At 37.5% G+C, this 20,296-nt stretch overlaps 1 protein-coding gene across 1 annotated transcript in view; it reads left to right on the plus strand.

Annotated features, from left to right (window-relative positions):
* Positions 1–20,296, plus strand: part of DPYD (dihydropyrimidine dehydrogenase) — a 325,720-nt gene that overhangs the window by 110,668 nt on the left and 194,756 nt on the right. The window contains exons 5-6 of the mRNA XM_053470008.1: positions 4,227–4,388; positions 19,779–19,975. Of these exons, the coding sequence (XP_053325983.1) occupies positions 4,227–4,388; positions 19,779–19,975 (359 nt within the window). The remainder of the gene's footprint in view (positions 1–4,226; positions 4,389–19,778; positions 19,976–20,296) is intronic.

The following is a 20,296-nucleotide window of genomic DNA, read 5'->3' on the forward strand; positions in this document are numbered from 1 at the left end:
GTGATAGATGTATATATAAGATAACCTTTCTCAAGGAGTTCAGTCACACGAGTTAACCATATATATATTAATTAATGGTGATTGGAGTAAATTTTGACGTGCATTTTACCACATGCAGGATCAGCACATGCGTCCTATTTTTGTTGCGGTTAGACAATGAAACCTCATTCATTGTCCTCGTCCCTTTCCTTACTCCTATTGAAGCAGGAAGTATATTTAAGCATGCATCCAATTTTTGTGGCGTAGTGTAGAGGACTGCATTGGGACCCGCCAAAAAACTTGCGGGCGTGGGCGGTCTTGCTGGGGTTGGTTTTATTGTGGCCACTATGTGTTTTGGCAGTCTGATAGATTTTAAAACATCTATCAGCTGAGTGCCTCTGGGGCTGATACTTTTTATCAAACTATCCTTTGAAACATGCATGGGACCGGCATAAAACTATCCAGAATTAACAAGACTGAGGGCTGATTAAGGCCTGAATCATTACATCAGGAAAAATGGGCAGCCTAGATGGCTGAATGCTTCTTCTCCACAGTCAAATTCTATGTTTCTGAGTTGTACTTTTGAACTCTTAGTAAGTGCTGGCATTGACCTTAATGAGTAAACCTATTAACCCCTTTATTTCTGTTAATAATGGCAGAGTCTTAACTTAGCTGAGCTCAGTGTAGGAAACACCATTAATTCCTGTATTAAAGACGCTGCTGTGTGGCTGAGCATGATGGGAGATGTGACCCCCATCATATGCATAGCATTAGCTGGCTGATTGGCAGCACAGGTTGGTTGGGACGTTCACTGGGTATGTGGCACAAGGCCAAAAATGGTTTCTCATTTATTATGTACATAATAAGTACACATTTATGAAATATCACATTCACAGAAGAGAACCAAATTAAATCAAACATTTTATTCAACATCACATCAGTAAAGCTATAGCTTTAGCTAGCACACTCTCCTCCACTTTGGGGTAAAGGTGTCCCCATCCTCTCCATCCCTGGACCGCTTCACAGGAGTCGTGCCTTCTTCAAAATATTTTCCCTTTTTCCCTTTTGGTGTCAAAATCTCATCCTCTTCACCTTCCAACTGCCGCTTTATAGCTTTTCTGCTTTCCTCAAAGATTTCAATCTTTCTTTTTTTAGTTACAGCAAAGCCATCATCTTCTCCATCCCGGAGTTGTTTCAGTGCTCTCCTGTTGCCTAAATAATATTCAACATCCACCATTTCCACATCAGTTGGAAGAAGATCAAACACCCTCATTTTGCTGTTATCCAATTCCTTTCTCAAAATTAAATGCTTTGAATCCAAATCTCTAAGAGCAGGAGCATCAAATGACATTTCAGTTCAGAAATACCCAGTTTATGTGGTGAGCATGATGACATAGGATTGTGACATCACAGTGATTTAGAACAATAGCCCATGTTTTATGCTTCCACATACATAGAGACATTTACAGTATATATATATATATATATATATATATATATATATATATATATATATATATATATATAGTAAATGTCTCTCTCTCTCTCTCTATATATATATATATATATTAGGTTGGTCAAAACAGTTCAATTGTCATGAAGCGGTTAAAGATATTTGAATGCACCTTTTTTATGAACAGGGGAACCATGTTTAGCCACACCCACTCCCCACCCACTTCCTGTTCAACTGTCACCCACTTAAGACTGTTTCGGGCTATAACCATCCCACGCCTGACAAAATCTTTCTCCATCGCCCATATAGCCCTTCAGAAGAAGAGGGGGAGCTCTGGGTATCCCAGCCTGGCAGGTTCCCAAGTATGGTCATTCAAGAAGAATTAATTACTTAAACATGTAAGAAGGCACAAAACAGAAAACTTTAATAAGGAAGTGCTTCCACAACACAAGCATGCTGCAAAATGGACTCCAATATCCATTTTACTCAAATAGGGCCTTACACTACATAATATGTATTACTTTACCATTGAACTAATACTAACTTGTGTGTGCGTATCCATGTGATAAATATACCAATTAGCAATCAAAAACATTTCACAGAAAGGAAATTCCTTAAGATGTATATAATGTAACCACTTCTTGAGCCTCTCTCAAATATCATCGACTATCTGAGGGAATGATGCAGTTATCCATTACCTATTCTGACTCCACAAATGATAACCACAAATGTAGAAGATGTTCATATAAATTCTCAACTTTATGAGGAAGCTTAAATAATTGAACAACTGCCTTACACATAATGGCATTTACACTCAAAATGAATATGAATATGTCCAAAATTTCCTAACGCCTAACCTACAGGCAATACATATTTGAATTGCGACTTCAATAAAAACGTATGCATGCGGATATCACAAGGATCTCATTATCAGTTTAGGTCTGACTCTTCTTAACATTTTCTGTAGATGACCACAGAAACATAAGGAACAGTCTACTTTCCAGAATCCTATTTTTATTTATTTAATGCATATTGGAGTCCATCTTGCATGAAGGGAGGTCCATGCAAAATGGACTTGCAAAATGGACTTCAACTTGGCCTTAAAATGGAAATAGGGCTATAGTGTACATTTAAGGAATTATTCATTGATTTCTGTTTGGTGAACTCTGGTCCAGCTGCAACTGTGGCCATGCCAAGACTCCTTGTGGCACAGCCTGGTAGCAGTAACTAAGTGTACAGTAAAAACATATTTATTTCATTTACCTTAATCACTCTTTTGCCAAGGATATTAGTTAAAATACAGAAATGCCCTTTATGGATAAAAGTTATCACTGGACTGGACCTGTATGATGTCTGCCATGAGAGAATGAAAAACAAATCCATCAGTAGGAAATACTAGAAAGAAATAGGCTTTCTAATCTAAATCTTCAACAGTCATGACTTTCACTTCATATTAATCCTGTGTGGGAAGCATCCAACAGGTAGACACTTCATTAAGGCTTTCTTAACACTAGAATTAACATAAACACGTAGGAGCAGGGACTGCATAGCAAAATTACATGCAAAATAATCCCTGAATTTAGATTTGCATTCTTTAGTAGGTACTGTTTTTTTTCCTCTTCCACCTAAACTATACTTGTTGCCATATACTTAAGTTAAGGCACACAAAGGTCACACCAGTGTATTTGTGTCTAAGATTCTATAGATAGGTATACAAAAAGATGACCATGCAGTTTAGTAGAGAACATATTATTTCCAACTAACAAATGCACACAATTTCATGTTTATTTCATGTTCTAACACGAAGAAGACTTCAACACCTGATGCTGCGTAGAGGTTATGGCTTCTAATTATCTATCAGGTTGAGGTATACCCAACTGACTTGTATATGAAAATATAATCCTATAAGCCAAGAATAGCTTGTGCTGATTAAAAATTAGCTTTTAGTTTGAGGCTAATGAGCCGGGACCTACTGAGACCAAAATCTTTGAACTAATCTTTTGGCAGCTTATCATCTAGTCCACAACAATAAGCAGTACTTTAACACATTGTCTACCACATTAGTTGAATGGCATGGGAGTGATAAGAAGAAACTGTGTTAAGATTCTCACAGTTAATCAATATTTCCCGCAGCGGAAGAGTTATGCAATGCAAACATGCATATATGTTAACAATATTAGAGAGCACACAGAAAAGGAAAAGGCAATGTTAGCAAAGCATATAAGAGTGGGTGCACAACCACACAATCAATTAAGCCTTCCTTCCTTTACAGCATCAATAATATAAATCACATACACCAACACACAAAATGAATGAAAATCCAAATTTAATAAACAAAAGTATATTACATGTACTACATCATAAGGTACCAAAAGTGTAGACTAAGTGCAAGCACTGTGCTTACATCCAATCAAGATGGTGCAAAGCACAGCCATGATTAAGAGACACCCATTTAGACAATTAGCCCTCTATTTCACATTAGTTAAAGAAAATATTAATTCAGTTCAGTCACTTAATGTTTCCTTACATTTCTCGGAAGTGAAACATTATACATGCTGTTAATGTCAAATGTAATGTCTGTATTCCTCCTTCGATCAAACTTGTTTAGGTAGTTTTACATAAAATATATTAAGTCATATGGATATGCAGACATTCCTTCGTGTCAGTCTTCTGTCATATGTCTAGTTAACACATCAAACTGACAAAGCTGTAAAAAAAATGTTATCTTTTAGCCCTATTTTATGTCCATGTTCTCATTAATGGGATTTTAATGATGACTTAATTTTGTGCGCAGAACTACTACGGGGCTGCAAGAACTATCCTTTCTGATAACCCGCTTGGTTTGACATGTGGAATGGTATGTCCAACATCAGACCTCTGTGTAGGTGGATGCAATTTATATGCAACGGAAGAAGGGCCAATTAATATCGGAGGACTGCAACAATTTGCTACTGAGGTATGTAAAGTCAGCTGATCCTTCTCAAAAATTTGGATTTCGCCATATGCTCATCAAAACTGACAATAAAAATACTCAAGTCATCCAGGCAAATATATGTTATGTACTTTCTAATGCCTGTAGCATATTTACAGAACATAGGCCTCTGACGCGTCATACCTTCAATGGGTTAATCAACAGAAGTAGAACATGGAATTTCATCTTTCAAGGAAGTAATTGTAATCAAGGTTTACTGACATTTCAAAAGACGTTCTGAATGGGGAAAAATGTTGCGCCAATTAAAAATATAATGATATGCTAAAAATGCATGTTGTAATTTATAATTAAGTGTTTGTTTTAAAATGTTGTTGCAAGTGCATGCAGGGTTAGAATAATAACAAATTTTATTGAAGGAAAATAGTTTTTACTTAATATTATATCTGTCTGGTTTAGTTTATCATCTTGCAAATATTTTTTTTTTAATATATATATATATATATATATATATATATATATATATATATATATATATATATATATATATTTATATATATAAAGCATTTTGAAAGCACAAATATTCCGATTTCGAATAAAAACCAGTTTGATTTCGGATTGTAGAGGCACAAGCAGATTTCATAACTCGCCTAAGGTTTAAAACAAAGCTGACTACATGTGGTGCCTACCTGTCGAGATAGACAGCATGCCGAAAGTTCATCCTCTATGTCAGTAGAATGTTTGTGTGCAACTGGAAAACCACAGTGCATGCAATGGTCCTGGGTCACAGCTTGACACTGTGAACACAATATGTATAAAATGGCAAAACCCAATATTACATAGTTACATAGGCTGAAAAAAGACATGCGTCCATCAAGTTCAGCCTTTCCTATATCTGTTAATTTGTTGCTGTTGATCCAAAAGAAGGCAAAAAACCCCGGCTTCGCTCTTTCCAATTTTGCACTAACCAGGGAAAAAAATTCCTTCTTGACCCCAAAATGGCAGTCAGATTTCTCCTTGGATCAATAAGCTGTTTCCCCATAATTAAAGATTATATCCCCGAATATTATGTTTTTCCAGGTATCCATCCAGTTGCAGTTTAAACGTCTGTACAGACTCTGATAAAACTACCTCTGCAGGCAGAGAATTCCACATCCTTATTGTCCTTACTGTAAAAAACCCTTTCCTCTGCTTTAGTCTAAATCTCCTTTCTTCCAGTCTAAATGCATGACCACGTGTCCTATGCATAGTCCTGTTTATATAATATCTTAATCTATACGTACCCAATGTACATTATATTTAGCGTTTTCTGCCAGAAATAAAGACCTCCGATACATATTTTTATGGTGCATTTGGTGTTAAACTTGCCATTCTGCTTCTAGTGATACTTTCTGCTTGTAACCAGGGGTGGGTAATACTAGGCTGGTTCTACATAGAGGTCATGGCTTCTAATTATCCACAAGCCTTGGCACAGTCAATAGTGTCCATATTGACACATTTTGTCTTCTCTCGGTTGTAGCTTTGGATGGTTTACTGTTTTTAATAGCGATCTTAATCTCCAGACTGTGTCTTCTAACTGCTTCATCATATCTTTTGTCCAAGGATACCCACATTAACCCGAGGTTTAAATTCTGAGCATGAGTAGATGTCTTTAAGTCTACATTTGTACATATGGACCCATATGCTCGTAATCTATGGAACACAGAGAACAACCTAAATTAGACACTTATGTTACTACTAGTATTATGAACATCATCTGGTATACAGACGGTTAACTTAAATACTTATCTGCTGGACTCCTGCATAGGCAAAGAGCTTGAGTGCCGGTCCTGATCTATTTGTGCTTTCAACCATTGCCACAAGTCATGTTGTTATTGATCCTACGGCAGGTGACACTGATGCTGACATTTCTATGCAGACTTGCTTGTCACAGAAACACTGCATGTGATGGCGCTGCCATTGAAAGAATGACAGGCGTTAGAGGGTTTTGTTGCTGGTGATTGGCAATACCTGTCCTGGAGACAGTGTATGTGTATTCAATACAGGTGTCTTAATTACCTATTTCCATTTCAGCCTTTTACGTGTCACATTAATTACTTTTAAAATTGCAGCGGAAAAATAAATTATAGAGGTATCTAATGTTTAGGAATCTCCCACATTTTCGTAGGCAAAATCACAATTTTTTTCAGTGGCAGAAATAAATGTAGTGTATATACATTTAAAAAGAATAGTATTTTTTTTTAGGTTTTTTTTTTAGGCATATTGTGAAAGAGTTTGATCTCAGCATGAGTGACAAGGGCACAAAGACATGCAGCCAAGGGGAACAATTACTTTGCGAACATGCATTATTTTTAATAATTTGGGTCTCCGTGGGAGGTCAAATGTTACGGGGCCACTGAATGAGAGACTGCATAATGGTTTTCAAGCAAAGCTATCAATCAGCATTTGACGTCTTTAAGACATACTTCATTGATGGAAACCTCTGCCGTAGATGTTGTAGCATGTCTTAAGTACAACTCTGAAAAGCTACTTAATCCCGGTGTCTTTCCAGGAAAAAGAACACTCCCATACAAAAATGTTAATTCGTGTTAGGTAGATGTTTCCTTATAAAGCCTGTATTCAGGATCTTTCATCCGTTTTTTTCCCACATAACCAATGACTTCTCTCCTTTTGTATTATTTATTAGAAATATCCTAGGCAAGACCTTTCATTTTTGCTACACAGATGTTTTTTATCATCTTGAAATGTTCTTTAGCTTTGCAGAAAGAAAAATCTAAATAATTGCAAAGCGTAGTTCCCCTCAACTAGCTGTCATGACCGTGTTTGTGCATGGTTTTTGACCATCCTCTGAATCTTTTTTTATGTTAATTGAGCAAATAGTGAAACATATTGAAACGTTAAAATATAACTAAGCATTTTTATATTAGATCCCATTTTTAAAAAAAAAAAATCTATAAGAAATCCATCCCATGGCAGTTTTTCAGTGCCCTTACAATAAGTCATGCAGGCGTCTGGAAGTACTGTTTTTGTGGCAGAAATGTTGCCCTTTCCTTTTCTTTATTATGTGTTTAATATGTTCAACCAAGATCAAGCAATGCCTAACAACTTGTTCTGTGGTAGTACCCTCCCAGGAGCATCTCAAATGTTTTTTTCTCCTCCCTTGTACCATTATATAAAATAAATCTCCTTGAGTATTTCAGGCTAATCCTTCCCTGAAGGGCTGTCTAGATCTAAAATAGCAGGAAAACCTCCTCTGCATATGACACCAGTAGCCCAAGATAAATGTTTTAGCCGCTCTCTTTAGGCACAATGTACAAGGTGTCCATGTCCAGATTACTCTTTGTTCTTTGAGAGAGCCCTTAAGAGTATTTAAATTTGTCCTTGTGCCTGATATACTCAACCAAGAAGCAGCAGTGCTTAAAGGGGAATTGTTGCTGTCTTTTTTTTACCATAACTAAATTCATTTATTGAAACTGCCCATAGCTTGTGCTTTTGTTTGTCAGTGTCATTATTTTGAAAATGTAACCAAGTGGAAGCAGAGTTCTCTTTTTCTTATCCAACCTTACAAATGCTTAATTAACTTTACAATGAGGGAATGATGACTTAACTGTAATAATCATTCTGAGAAAAGGAATTTATAATAATTGGCAAAAGGTTTAGGTAGGTATGAAACAAATGATACAAAGTATGAAAGTTTTCATAAAGAGACAAGTTAATGGTTTATTTTTTTATCCTTTAACAAAATGCAAAAAAAAAAATCTAAATCAAATAAATGTTTGGTGCAACCACCCTTTGCCTTCAAAACAACATTAAGCCCTTCGAGACAAAGGCTGATTTTACTTTTTGTACCCTTTGTGACAATGGCCTTTTTAACATTTCTGCGCTGCTTGTGTTTAGGTGTAATTTTCTTCTTTCCCGTTTACTGAAACCACACACATTAGATATTGTTTTTTTCAGGACAAGAAGGGCTTTCTTTAGATGACATTGTTTTGATTGTATCATATTATTTACTATTAAAAAAATTATAAAATATGGTGAAAAATTTAGAAAAAAATGACTGTTTCTAACTTTTAGTTGAAAAATCTTTTACTCATCTATAAAAGGTAATGAAAAAACCTGCTAAATAGATTCTACTATTTGTCCTGAGTTTAGAAATACCCAATGTTTTTATGTTTTTTTGCTTTTTTCTACCCATTATGGGGCAATGAGTACAGGTAGCGTTTTGCTATTTCAAAGCCATTTTTTCCAAATCTGGTAATTCTTCCCCCCATGTGCCATTTCGGGTATCTTTGAAGCCGGCCAATGCAATTTACCCCATCAAGTCATATATTTTTGAAAACTAGACAGCCCAGGGTATTTTAACTCTTTCCATGCACCATATCTACCACCAGTCTTTGTCAAACTTTATGGTAGTCATTTTTTTGCATTTGTTTTGTCATACACATTTTACTTCAGGTATGAATTAAAATGTTCTCGTTTATGTCACTATCACAAAACACCCCAATATGTGTTCAGCAACATCTCCTGAGCGCAGCGATACCCCACATGAATGATTTTGCCTGGCTGTTTGGGGGCAAAAGGGCCACATTTGGGGCATGCGCATTTTTCAATGTTGAACTTTGGCATTTGGGGATCCACTGCCCATGCCCTATTTGGTACATCTTTGAGCCGGGCCATTTCAGTGTGCCCAATAAACCCATATATTTTTGAAAACTAGACACCCCAGGGTATTTCAGATGCTGGTATTTAACTCTTTGCATGCACACATTTTACCACCAGCATTTTTTCAAAGTTTGCAGTAATATTTTTGTGTGTGTATTTTTCCCACACACACCTACTTTATGTATGAATTTACAGCTCCTGGTATATGCCGCTGTCACACGACACCCCATAATGTGTTCAGCAACATCTCCTGAGTGCAGTGATACCCCACATGCATGGGTGTGTCATTTTTTGGGGGAACTAAAAGGCCACATTTGGTACGTGTGCATTTTTCTAATTGGAAATTAGATGTGTGGCCATCCTTCCCCCCGTGTTAATTGGGACGTTGTTGAACCTGGCCCATTCAATTTACCCCATCAAATCATACATTTTTTAAAAGTAGACACCCCACGGGCATTTAATATGCCAGTATTTTAACTCTTTCCATGCGAGAATTGTTTTAAGCTAATATGCTAATTTTAGGACTTGCTCACAAAAATATATTTTTAATATATATATATTTTTTTTTATTATTATTTTTTTTTTAAAAAAATTTAACATTTTTTTTTAACTTGGAGGTTCCCCTGATAGTGACATCAGTGGGAAATGATTTTTACATTTTACTGTTTTTTTACTATTTTTTTCTAATTATTATTAATTTTATTTTATTTTTTAATTTATTTTTACTAATCACACTGTGATTAGAAAGCTGGGCTCCATTGACTTGCATGGTGAATGCAGTACCTGTATTCAACCTGCAAGTGGAGCCAAAGTTCTCTAGATGGTCTGGACCATCTAGCAAACTTTTAAAATTTGTGGTTCCTGTTACAGGACGGCGGCCATCTTCCTTGATGGCGAAGATTGCCGGCAGCTGCGGCTGTGACCGCTCTCCGGAGCGGTCACAGCCCATCAAAAGGTAAGTGTTTGGTGTCGCTGGATGCCTCCTGATCGAGGCATTCCAGCGACACCATTTAAGTTTAGGAGGCGATCGTCGATCGCCTCCTACTAAACGCTTTTAAAACGGGTGTCCGCCGCCATACAACGTATGGCGGATGTTGACGCCCCGTGGAGGGGCCAGAGATGGCCCCTTCGTGCCGATCGCGGCGTTGCTGAATGCCTCGAGGTCGAGGCATTCAGCAACGCTTTTTGGGTGCAGAAAGCGATAGTAGATCGCTTTCTGCACCCGTTTAAAGACGTGCCGGTCCTGGCACGTCAATTGTCGTAAAGCACATGCTTTTCCGTGCCGTGCCAGGACCGGCAATTGTCATTAAGGGGTTAATTCTTTTAATGATCATCAATTTAAATATACTGTAGGTTGAAACACAATTATTAACAGATACAGAAATACCTGTGTAGAAGGAATACAACTGGGTGAGGAATAGCCAAAATCAATAAAAAGGTCAAATTGCTGAACACAGTTTAATGTCATACACCATGGCAGAAGTGAGTACAGCGATGAGACACAAAATAGTTATACTGCATCAGCAAGGTCTCTCCACTATTTATATATATATATATATATATATATATATATATATATATATATATATATATATATATATATATATATATATATGTATGTATATATACACATACATACAGATGTATAGATATACCGTGCAGTTCTGGGTGCCGGGCGGGTTAGGATCCAGATCCCTGAGCGCAGCGATACCCCACATGAATGATTTTGCCTGGCTGTTTGGGGGCAAAAGGGCCACATTTGGGGCATGCGCATTTTTCAATGTTGAACTTTGGCATTTGGGGATCCACTGCCCATGCCCTATTTGGTACATCTTTGAGCCGGGCCATTTCAGTGTGCCCAATAAACCCATATATTTTTGAAAACTAGACACCCCAGGGTATTTCAGATGCTGGTATTTAACTCTTTGCATGCACACATTTTACCACCAGCATTTTTTCAAAGTTTGCAGTAATATTTTTGTGTGTGTATTTTTCCCACACACACCTACTTTATGTATGAATTTACAGCTCCTGGTATATGCCGCACCCCATAATGTGTTCAGCAACATCTCCTGAGTGCAGTGATACCCCACATGCATGGGTGTCATTTTTTGGGGGAACTAAAAGGCCACATTTGGTACGTGTGCATTTTTCTAATTGGAAATTAGATGTGTGGCCATCCTTCCCCCCGTGTTAATTGGGACGTTGTTGAACCTGGCCCATTCAATTTACCCCATCAAATCATACATTTTTTAAAAGTAGACACCCCACGGGCATTTAATATGCCAGTATTTTAACTCTTTCCATGCGAGAATTGTTTTAAGCTAATATGCTAATTTTAGGACTTGCTCACAAAAATATATTTTTAATATATATATATTTTTTTTTATTATTATTTTTTTTAAAAAAAAATTTAACATTTTTTTTCAACTTGGAGGTTCCCCTGATAGTGACATCAGTGGGAAATGATTTTTACATTTTACTGTTTTTTTACTATTTTTTTCTAATTATTATTAATTTTATTTTATTTTTTAATTTATTTTTACTAATCACACTGTGATTAGAAAGCTGGGCTCCATTGACTTGCATGGTGAATGCAGTACCTGTATTCAACCTGCAAGTGGAGCCAAAGTTCTCTAGATGGTCTGGACCATCTAGCAAACTTTTAAAATTTGTGGTTCCTGTTACAGGACGGCGGCCATCTTCCTTGATGGCGAAGATTGCCGGCAGCTGCGGCTGTGACCACTCTCCGGAGCGGTCACAGCCCATCAAAAGGTAAGTGTTTGGTGTCGCTGGATGCCTCCTGATCGAGGCATTCCAGCGACACCATTTAAGTTTAGGAGGCGATCGTCGATCGCCTCCTAAACGCTTTTAAAACGCGCGTCCGCCGCCATACAACGTATGGCGGATGTTGACGCCCCGTGGAGGGGCCAGAGATGGCCCCTTCGTGCCGATCGCGGCGTTGCTGAATGCCTCGAGGTCGAGGCATTCAGCAACGCTTTTTGGGTGCAGAAAGCGATAGTAGATCGCTTTCTGCACCCGTTTAAAGACGTGCCGGTCCTGGCACGTCAATTGTCGTAAAGCACATGCTTTTCCGTGCCGTGCCAGGACCGGCAATTGTCATTAAGGGGTTAATTCTTTTAATGATCATCAATTTAAATATACTGTAGGTTGAAACACAATTATTAACAGATACAGAAATACCTGTGTAGAAGGAATACAACTGGGTGAGGAATAGCCAAAATCAATAAAAAGGTCAAATTGCTGAACACAGTTTAATGTCATACACCATGGCAGAAGTGAGTACAGCGATGAGACACAAAATAGTTATACTGCATCAGCAAGGTCTCTCCACTATTTATATATATATATATATATATATATATATATATATATATATATATATATATGTATATATACACATACATACAGATGTATAGATATACCGTGCAGTTCTGGGTGCCGGGCGGGTTAGGATCCAGATCCCTGCAGCGCTGCAGGGTACCTGGATCTTTCTCTCTGGCAGCCGATAAACGTCTGCTGCTGCTGCCGGCACTTCCGCTCTTTGATAGAGCACCGGAAGAAGTGCTCCACTGCCGGCACTTCTGCCAGTGCTTCTCTGTCATAGAAGCCCACCGGAAGTGGCAGCAGCGTAGGGTGTCTGCGTGCATCGCACAGATGTCCACTGGCCGGCCCTGCTAGACACCAGGGAATCTGGGGGTGCATTGATAAGTCTGGGGGGGGTAAGTGGCATATCAGGGGGCAGAGTGGCATTTCTAGGGGGCATAAAGCATATCTGGGGGGGCATAAAGCATATCTGGGGGGGCAGAGTGGCATATCTGGGGGGCAGAGTGGCATATCAGCAGAGGGGAATATCATAAGGGATTCGGGGTAGGAACATGCAAATAAAGTCAACAAGTATCACAACCTCATGCTGATGAGTTCCATTAACGACAAAACAGCTGTCCATAAGTGTTGATCTGGCTATTGCTTCTCTTACCTGCGTTTTGTCTAAAGGTTGTCCTGTACAGCGGGCAATTACTTTCAAGGGATCCATGTATAAAGTGGATACAGAGGCAAAAGGTGAGCATTGTTTACCTTATTTGCATGTGCCTACCCAGAATCCCTTGTGGTTGTGGCAGCACCATGAGATTTCTGAGGAAAAAACAAGCCTTCTTGTTTGTCTGGTATCTGTAGATGAGTGTTTAATAATGCTTCTACTACCCCCTTAATTATAGTGGAGGGGTTTTCCATCACCTTTACCCACCATAACTTATGTAATGGTATTTCTTGGCTACCCCAAGCCTCAAGAATCACAGCTTCGTGCTGATGAGTCCCATTAAGAATGAAGCAGCTACCCGTGCCTAGAATGAGCTATGTGCTGACTGCAGGACCTCTAAGGTCTTTTCAGCTTAGTTCAGCAGGGTGGTTAAGTTGGACCACTAATTATGACTAAAAAGCTTGTTCAGGCTGCATTTTCTGGTCTGTTCTGGTCTGGTCTGTTCTGTTATTAGTGTGTCCATAAGCTTGGAAAGGGCCCCTGCACAGAGCTCTCCAGTCTAACTAGATTGAGCTGGGCCTCTCTCCCTGCTTGGTGTAAAATCAGATGTGTAAAGATAGACTAAAGCTGTCCATGCGTGGTGATCTGACTTCTCAGCCTTTTGGTTAAGGGCAAGCTAGTATCTGCGAGCAAGGGAAAGCCTTAGGGCTGGGAATGCATGAAGCCTTGAGGCTGTTTATTGGTGCACAACGCACTGGGTGCAAGTGTGAGGTTAAACAAACTGCACCCTTTCATATATCACATGCTGGTAAGCACCTTTAGCATTACAGACCACTTCTGGCTCAGTGGTGATCTGGCTACCCTCAAGGGACAGCAGTTGTTTAATCCTTAATGGGACCTATCAGCATGAGGTCATAATCCTGGCTTAATATTTGAGGCAAGGCCAATAAATACCATCACATAAGTTGTGGTGGATAAAGATGATGGAAAAACCTTCCACTTAAAATTAAGGGGGTAGTATAGAAGCATTAGTAAACACTCATCTACAGACACCAGACAAGCCAGAAGGCTTGTTTTCCCCTCAGAAATCTCATGGTGCTGCCACAACCACAGGGGATTCTGGGAAGGCGCATGCAAATAAGGCTGACAATTATCACCTTTTGCCTCTATGCCCACTTTATACATGGATCTCTTGAAAGTAATTGCCCGCTGTACAGGACAGCCTTTAGACAAAACTTGGGTAAGAGGTGCAATAGCCGGATCACTATTATGAGAATCCATGTGAGCTTTTAAGTTTTGTTAGTTGATATAAGCAACCTGTGTGTGCTTACATATAATACATGTAGTACTAGTAAGTGTACATATTTCTTTATATCACAATAAAGTTATTTTTCTGTTTCCCTCTCTTCTGCTTGAAGAAATATGTTATAAATAAATTCAGAAGGTTTCTCATTTTAACTTGTGTCATGAAGGTATTTCAAGAACATTGATTTTTCTTCAGCTGCGAATAAGGCGTCAAGCTATAGACCTATTGAACTAAATACACAGCAAGGGCAAAAATCATATACAAATAGAAAATCAAATTATATATATATATATATAATATATACACACACACACAAAAAACATAGATATAAACACCAGGCAATATAACTATCCTGTATAAGGTTTATTTATTGGAATGTTGTGTTTAAATTTAAGCTTTAACATGCATAGACTACCCAGCCACATTTTGACTGACTGGAAGGACTGTTGATTTGAGACCCACGCTATTTGAAAGCTAAAGGTCAGTTTAGTAATATCTTTTTATCGATTAAACAAAATACAATGGTAAATAGTAGGGGAGGTGAGAAGATCAATATTAAATGTTCTGGCACATATAGCCTTTGCTTATATGTTTTGATCATACACTTATCTAGAAATTATTTGAATACATTTTGCATAATTTCATGACAATACTAGTGTTAAATCACTTCACAATATCATTACTAATATCATTGTGCCTTTTCAAATGGCATTAAATGATTACACAAAATGTGATATTTTCATTTGTGTCAGAGAAGATATCCATCCATTACATAACCAAGGTCCATAAAACCAGGGTCCTTGGGTTCCATGATGGCTGTCACAGAGTAGTGCCAGAGCTCTTACTCTGACCTCGCTAATGAAACACAAATAAGTATGATATTCCACTTATTGCTATCTTCCAGATGTGTTTATTTCTCGCTATTTTACTGGGCCGCTTTGCTTAGCTTGCATTGTAGGACAAAAAGTACCTGGCACCCCTTTAAGCATGCTAATATGGTCATAGGTGTACATGATGTCATATATGACACTGGGTTACATCATCGTTTTATTTTTTTAACAAAAAAAATAAACTCATTTAACATTTGTACTGGTAACTGTGCTAATTTTCATTGCTAACTGAACGCGTGGTTATTTTATTAATCTATGAAATATCTTTAAATGGTTTGGGAGGTACCGATATGTGTCATGTGGTAAGTTTCCCAATGATTGAGACAATCACCTTTATTTGACTGCCAGCTCTTATATGTGAAAACTATTTCTTATATAATACAACAATTTAGTCTTCAGAAGTGAGCATTTTAATCAATTTCACTCATATCCCAACATTTCACAGTCCAACAGGGGTAGATATTCGAAACACAATACTTCTCTAAATATTAGTAATTTACTCTTACATGTTAATCCCTCATCTGATCAAAGTGATTTGCTATAATAATATTTGGATATTGTCTGGACATTGTCTGTGCTCATTTAGTAGGTTGGCTGTGCAATCTTTGGGTATTTTATTTTTCAAGAAGTAATTGGGCCCTACTTTTCTGGTATACTAAATCTATGCTTTGCATTATAGATTAGGAAACACGGTGTATGTGTAATGCCCATTTCTTTGTGTAGTGATAGTAACTGTTCTGACTTCCATTAACTGACACTTCTTCATGGATAATTCAGTAACCTATTAAAGCTGTGGGAATGCAAGGATGCTTCACATCTTCTTTTTGAAGGAGTATTTCTCTCTTCCCTTTTTAAAGAACTTTTCAGCCAAAAAAAACCTTTTTAGACTTAAGACATGCTCACTAAGATTAGAGGGGCCACAGTGCTATCTTAAGCAGATACTTCCTTCATAGTTCGAGCCAAAAAGCTGTGGAATACATAACTTATAACGTAGGGGGTGACAGCGAGTACACTGGGGGCTTCTCAGTTGAGTTGCTTTCTGTCGGGCAAAGGTATTCAGCAGTACAGGTCTCATGTAAAAGTTGTGGATCCAGGATTTATTTTGACTACCTCTAGTGTCACGAGGAAATGTTTCCTCCCTTCTGCACAAAACTAGCATGTGATTTAAATGTTTGTTTTTTTTATTATAAGTGCAACTTAATGGACTTGTATATTGTGAACCTTACTATGTTGCTATGTAACTTATTTAACAGTTTCTCATTTCCCGAAGCGTATGCATTGATCTCACTTTGATTCCACATCTTGCCCATCACTTTGTAACCAAGATATTAAAGTGAGAACCACTAACACTTCAGCGATTCGGTTTCAATATGTGACAGAAGAAGAGACTGTCTTTTTGTTGTGGTAATTAATGTACTGGTCCTACAAGTATGCTTTTCACTTGAATATGGACTTCAAAAGTCTGGCAGAATCCTCTGTCTGAAAGCATGTGAGCCATTGCATTTCTCACATGTGAGTAGTCAGCGTTCCTCAGCGTTGAACGCTTCATTTATAAACGCTAAAAAAAAAGAAACGGATTGGAGTTTTGTCTTCCCTTTTTTCCTATAAAGGTTGGCTTTATGTTAAGAGTTTTGCAGTCATAACATTTTGAAGTAATCCATATAAAATTCCTGATTTTTTTCCCCCTCTCTTCTCATTTCTCTCGTTTCACCCTCATCCTGAATAATGTATTACCTCTAAGACGTTGAATAAATTATTAAAACATACAGTGTGTTATGTCTCATTTCATCCATCAGTTTTCATATTGACAACGTTTGTTTTACATAACTGTGTAAGCTGCACTTGTGGGTTGGGTATAAGAAGCGTGTTTATATTCCAGATGTCGGAAGACAAATCGCCTAAAAGAAGCGACTTAGGTTTGTTTTTTTTCTCCTCAAAACAATGACAAATATCGTGGCGGAATGTTACATTTTAAGAAAACTAAATGCATGCAATATCCATTAAAGCATGATCTGTTTCCTTTTAGTCTTGTCATGATGATTAATAGACATAAATTATTCCTTGATATATTGTGCTAAATATCTGCCATTTTTCTTTAAAACCATTAGAAATCTATTACAAAGCTTTGTGCTGACACAATGATTAATACATTATGTGCAGCAAGGGATAAATATTGCAAAATGGTGACATTGCGAGACTTCAAATATATGTTTAGATGAAAGCGCAGGCTCTAAACCTTCGGGATGTGATAATTCACTGGTGAACACATTAATCATGCGTGTACATGTATGCAGAAGTATGTGTGAATATACTGCACCTCTCGAAAGGGGTATATGCAAGTCTATATACTATATAGATATTTATTTTAGATAGTATTTCGCTGTTCGCATGTATTGTGGCTGAATCAATGTGAAAGTATATAAAGCAAATTGTAACAATAGTATCTTACCTGCCAGTGTTTTTCTAGGGCCCACACAATCAATAGGGCTCAGCCACTGCGTGCGGGTCGTTACTTTTATACGGCATGCAATACTCGATGTCTATCTTTATGGTAGCATACCCAAAGTCCTTAAGAAATACTGTATATTTCGTAGCCAATGGTTATCCTGTAAATTATGACTACACTTGAGGGATCCTTCATCAGAATTCTCTTTAAGATACAGATTTAAGGAGCTTAGAATGAAACCAAGGGCAGACACTTATAGTAGCCTATTGTGTCATTGAATCGCCTTTGCAAAATTCAAGTAGGCTACCTCTTCATCTCCCTGGTCCACATTTTTTTAAATAATGACATTTATGCTTTCCTTTAATCTAATGGAAAATATCAAAATGCAAAAGAATCCTAAAAACAAAAAAATTAAACTGCTGTCTGTTACTGAACTTAATAATGAATCCCTCCTAGTCCTGGTGCTTAAGGAAGTACATTAAGTTGCTCTTGGATTCTCTCCTGGGTCAGCCATGTAAATAATGATCACAAAGACCCAGGCAGCAATTCGCCACCAAGAAGAAGCAAGAAGCATTTTTGCAACTCTCTGTCCCTGTGAATCTGTCTGCATTATTCTGGCCTTTCTGTGAACTTTCATGCAAGGGCCCTTTTGTAGAAGTAAACTGGGGAGGCCAGGTTCACCAGGAAGGGGACAAAAAAAGACACGGGTGGAAGCAGACGAAGAAAGAAAACAGAAAAACTAGAAGAGACGAGAGAAGATGTGGAGCTGTGGGAAAGGAGACAAAGCATGAGTCAGTGAGTGAAGAGTGTGAGAGAGTGGGAGAGCGTGAGTTTTTATTAATGATATAACATAATGGATGTGGGCAGGGTCTGGGGGGCAGCATTCCATCCTTCGTGAGATCTCTGCCATTGGTTCCTCACTACAATATACTCTCTCTTTCTTTTGCACTTCTACTTTTAGCTTGTCATCTGTAGCCTGCATACCCCTTTTAGTTTTTAGGGTCCACCAATTTCTGTTTTTTAATTTTTTAGGTCATTTTGAAAGCATTTTTCCGCTCTGTTTTGCAGTCATTTTCTCATTCTCTAAGCTGAAATGTTTTTTTTTCTTCCATTGATTTTCATTTGAAGAGAAGAGGTGCATCTACCCCTTCTGACTTAAAAACATTAAAAAATAGCTTTTTGTTTTCCCACATTTGTTTAGGTTTCCTTATACTCATTTTTCCCAAGGTATACTGTTACAAGTACAAATTTCTGTGCAGGTTTTTTCATATAATATTGTTAATCAAAATATATTTCAAAAGAGTCCATGTTTTCATCACCATTTTCCAAATGTTGCCTTACTTGGTGATAGGGTAGAAAATCCACACTTTTCTTGATTACTCACTCCAGCAACCAGTGCTTCTAGTTAGCTCTTCCACAAACGTAGACTCATATGGAGAATATTGAATATTTTAAACAATGAGATTTCTTGGTTGATCTGTGTGGGTAATGAAAGGATCAATATAACGGTTTTATTTTTTTCTTTAGTTTATGCAAAAGAAAAATCAAAGCTAGAACAGTCAATACCAGCTAATTCTGCGTGGTTAACAAAGCAGTCCAAGGAAGACAGAACATAATTAAAATAGTTTAAATCTAAACTTGATCCATCCAAAGTTTGCATGTGGGTCTTTGTGTACCCTACATAAGATGAGAGAACACACATATATATATCTTATATGTAACTAAATTGATATATGCAGCATATGTATACTGCAGAAAACAAAATAGGACACAACTTGAAAAAAGTAACCTTTTGAGCATGCACATAAAAGTAATTGTTGGTATCTTTGGTATTTTCTACATAATTGAGAGTGTAAAATAAGTAAAAGGTTATTCAACACATGCCGAATAGATGCTTTGACTAGCTATGTGTATAAAAATGCCTGAAGAAGAGATCTAGATAGTCTAGAAAAATTACACCCCAGTTACCTTATTTAAGATTTTATTTAGTCTCTAGCTTTGTAATATCATTTGTGATAAACCCGCCATGATCATCTTACAATGAAAATATATGTTTATTTTATATATTTTTATACAACCTTACTAATCATGATGTTATCTTATTTACTGGCAGATTTTCAAAGCTATGAATATTCCCCAGATAAGAAGTCCAATTCTTCCCCCAATTGAAAACATGCCTCAGTCATACAGAACTAAAATTGCGCTTCTTGGTGCTGGTCCTGCAAGTATAAGCTGTGCTTCTTTCCTGGCTCGACTCGGCTATTCTGACATTACGATATTTGAGAAACAACAATATGTAGGGGGATTGAGGTACGTATTTTATTACCAAAAAAGCATATTTTTGGATATATCGTTAGTAGAATTCATTGAAAAAAAATTTACAAAAGTTATGCAATGGTGAAGCGGTGGAGATTCAGACAAGCCTGTCACCCGTGACCACAATGTGTGCCATAACAGGGTCTTCAGTACCTGCGAAAGACATAGTGAGTAGTTGAAAAACAACAAACAGAGACGTTTTGGACTTCTTTACATTTGCTTACTACTGCAATATAAAATAATACATTTCATTGGACTTGCATTCCATTTTAAGTATTAGCTTTTGAGAGTATTAACCTCGCTTTATCAAGTCAA

The sequence above is a fragment of the Spea bombifrons genome, chromosome 6 (assembly GCF_027358695.1).
Source record: "Spea bombifrons isolate aSpeBom1 chromosome 6, aSpeBom1.2.pri, whole genome shotgun sequence".
Taxonomy (NCBI): Eukaryota; Metazoa; Chordata; class Amphibia; order Anura; family Pelobatidae; genus Spea; species Spea bombifrons.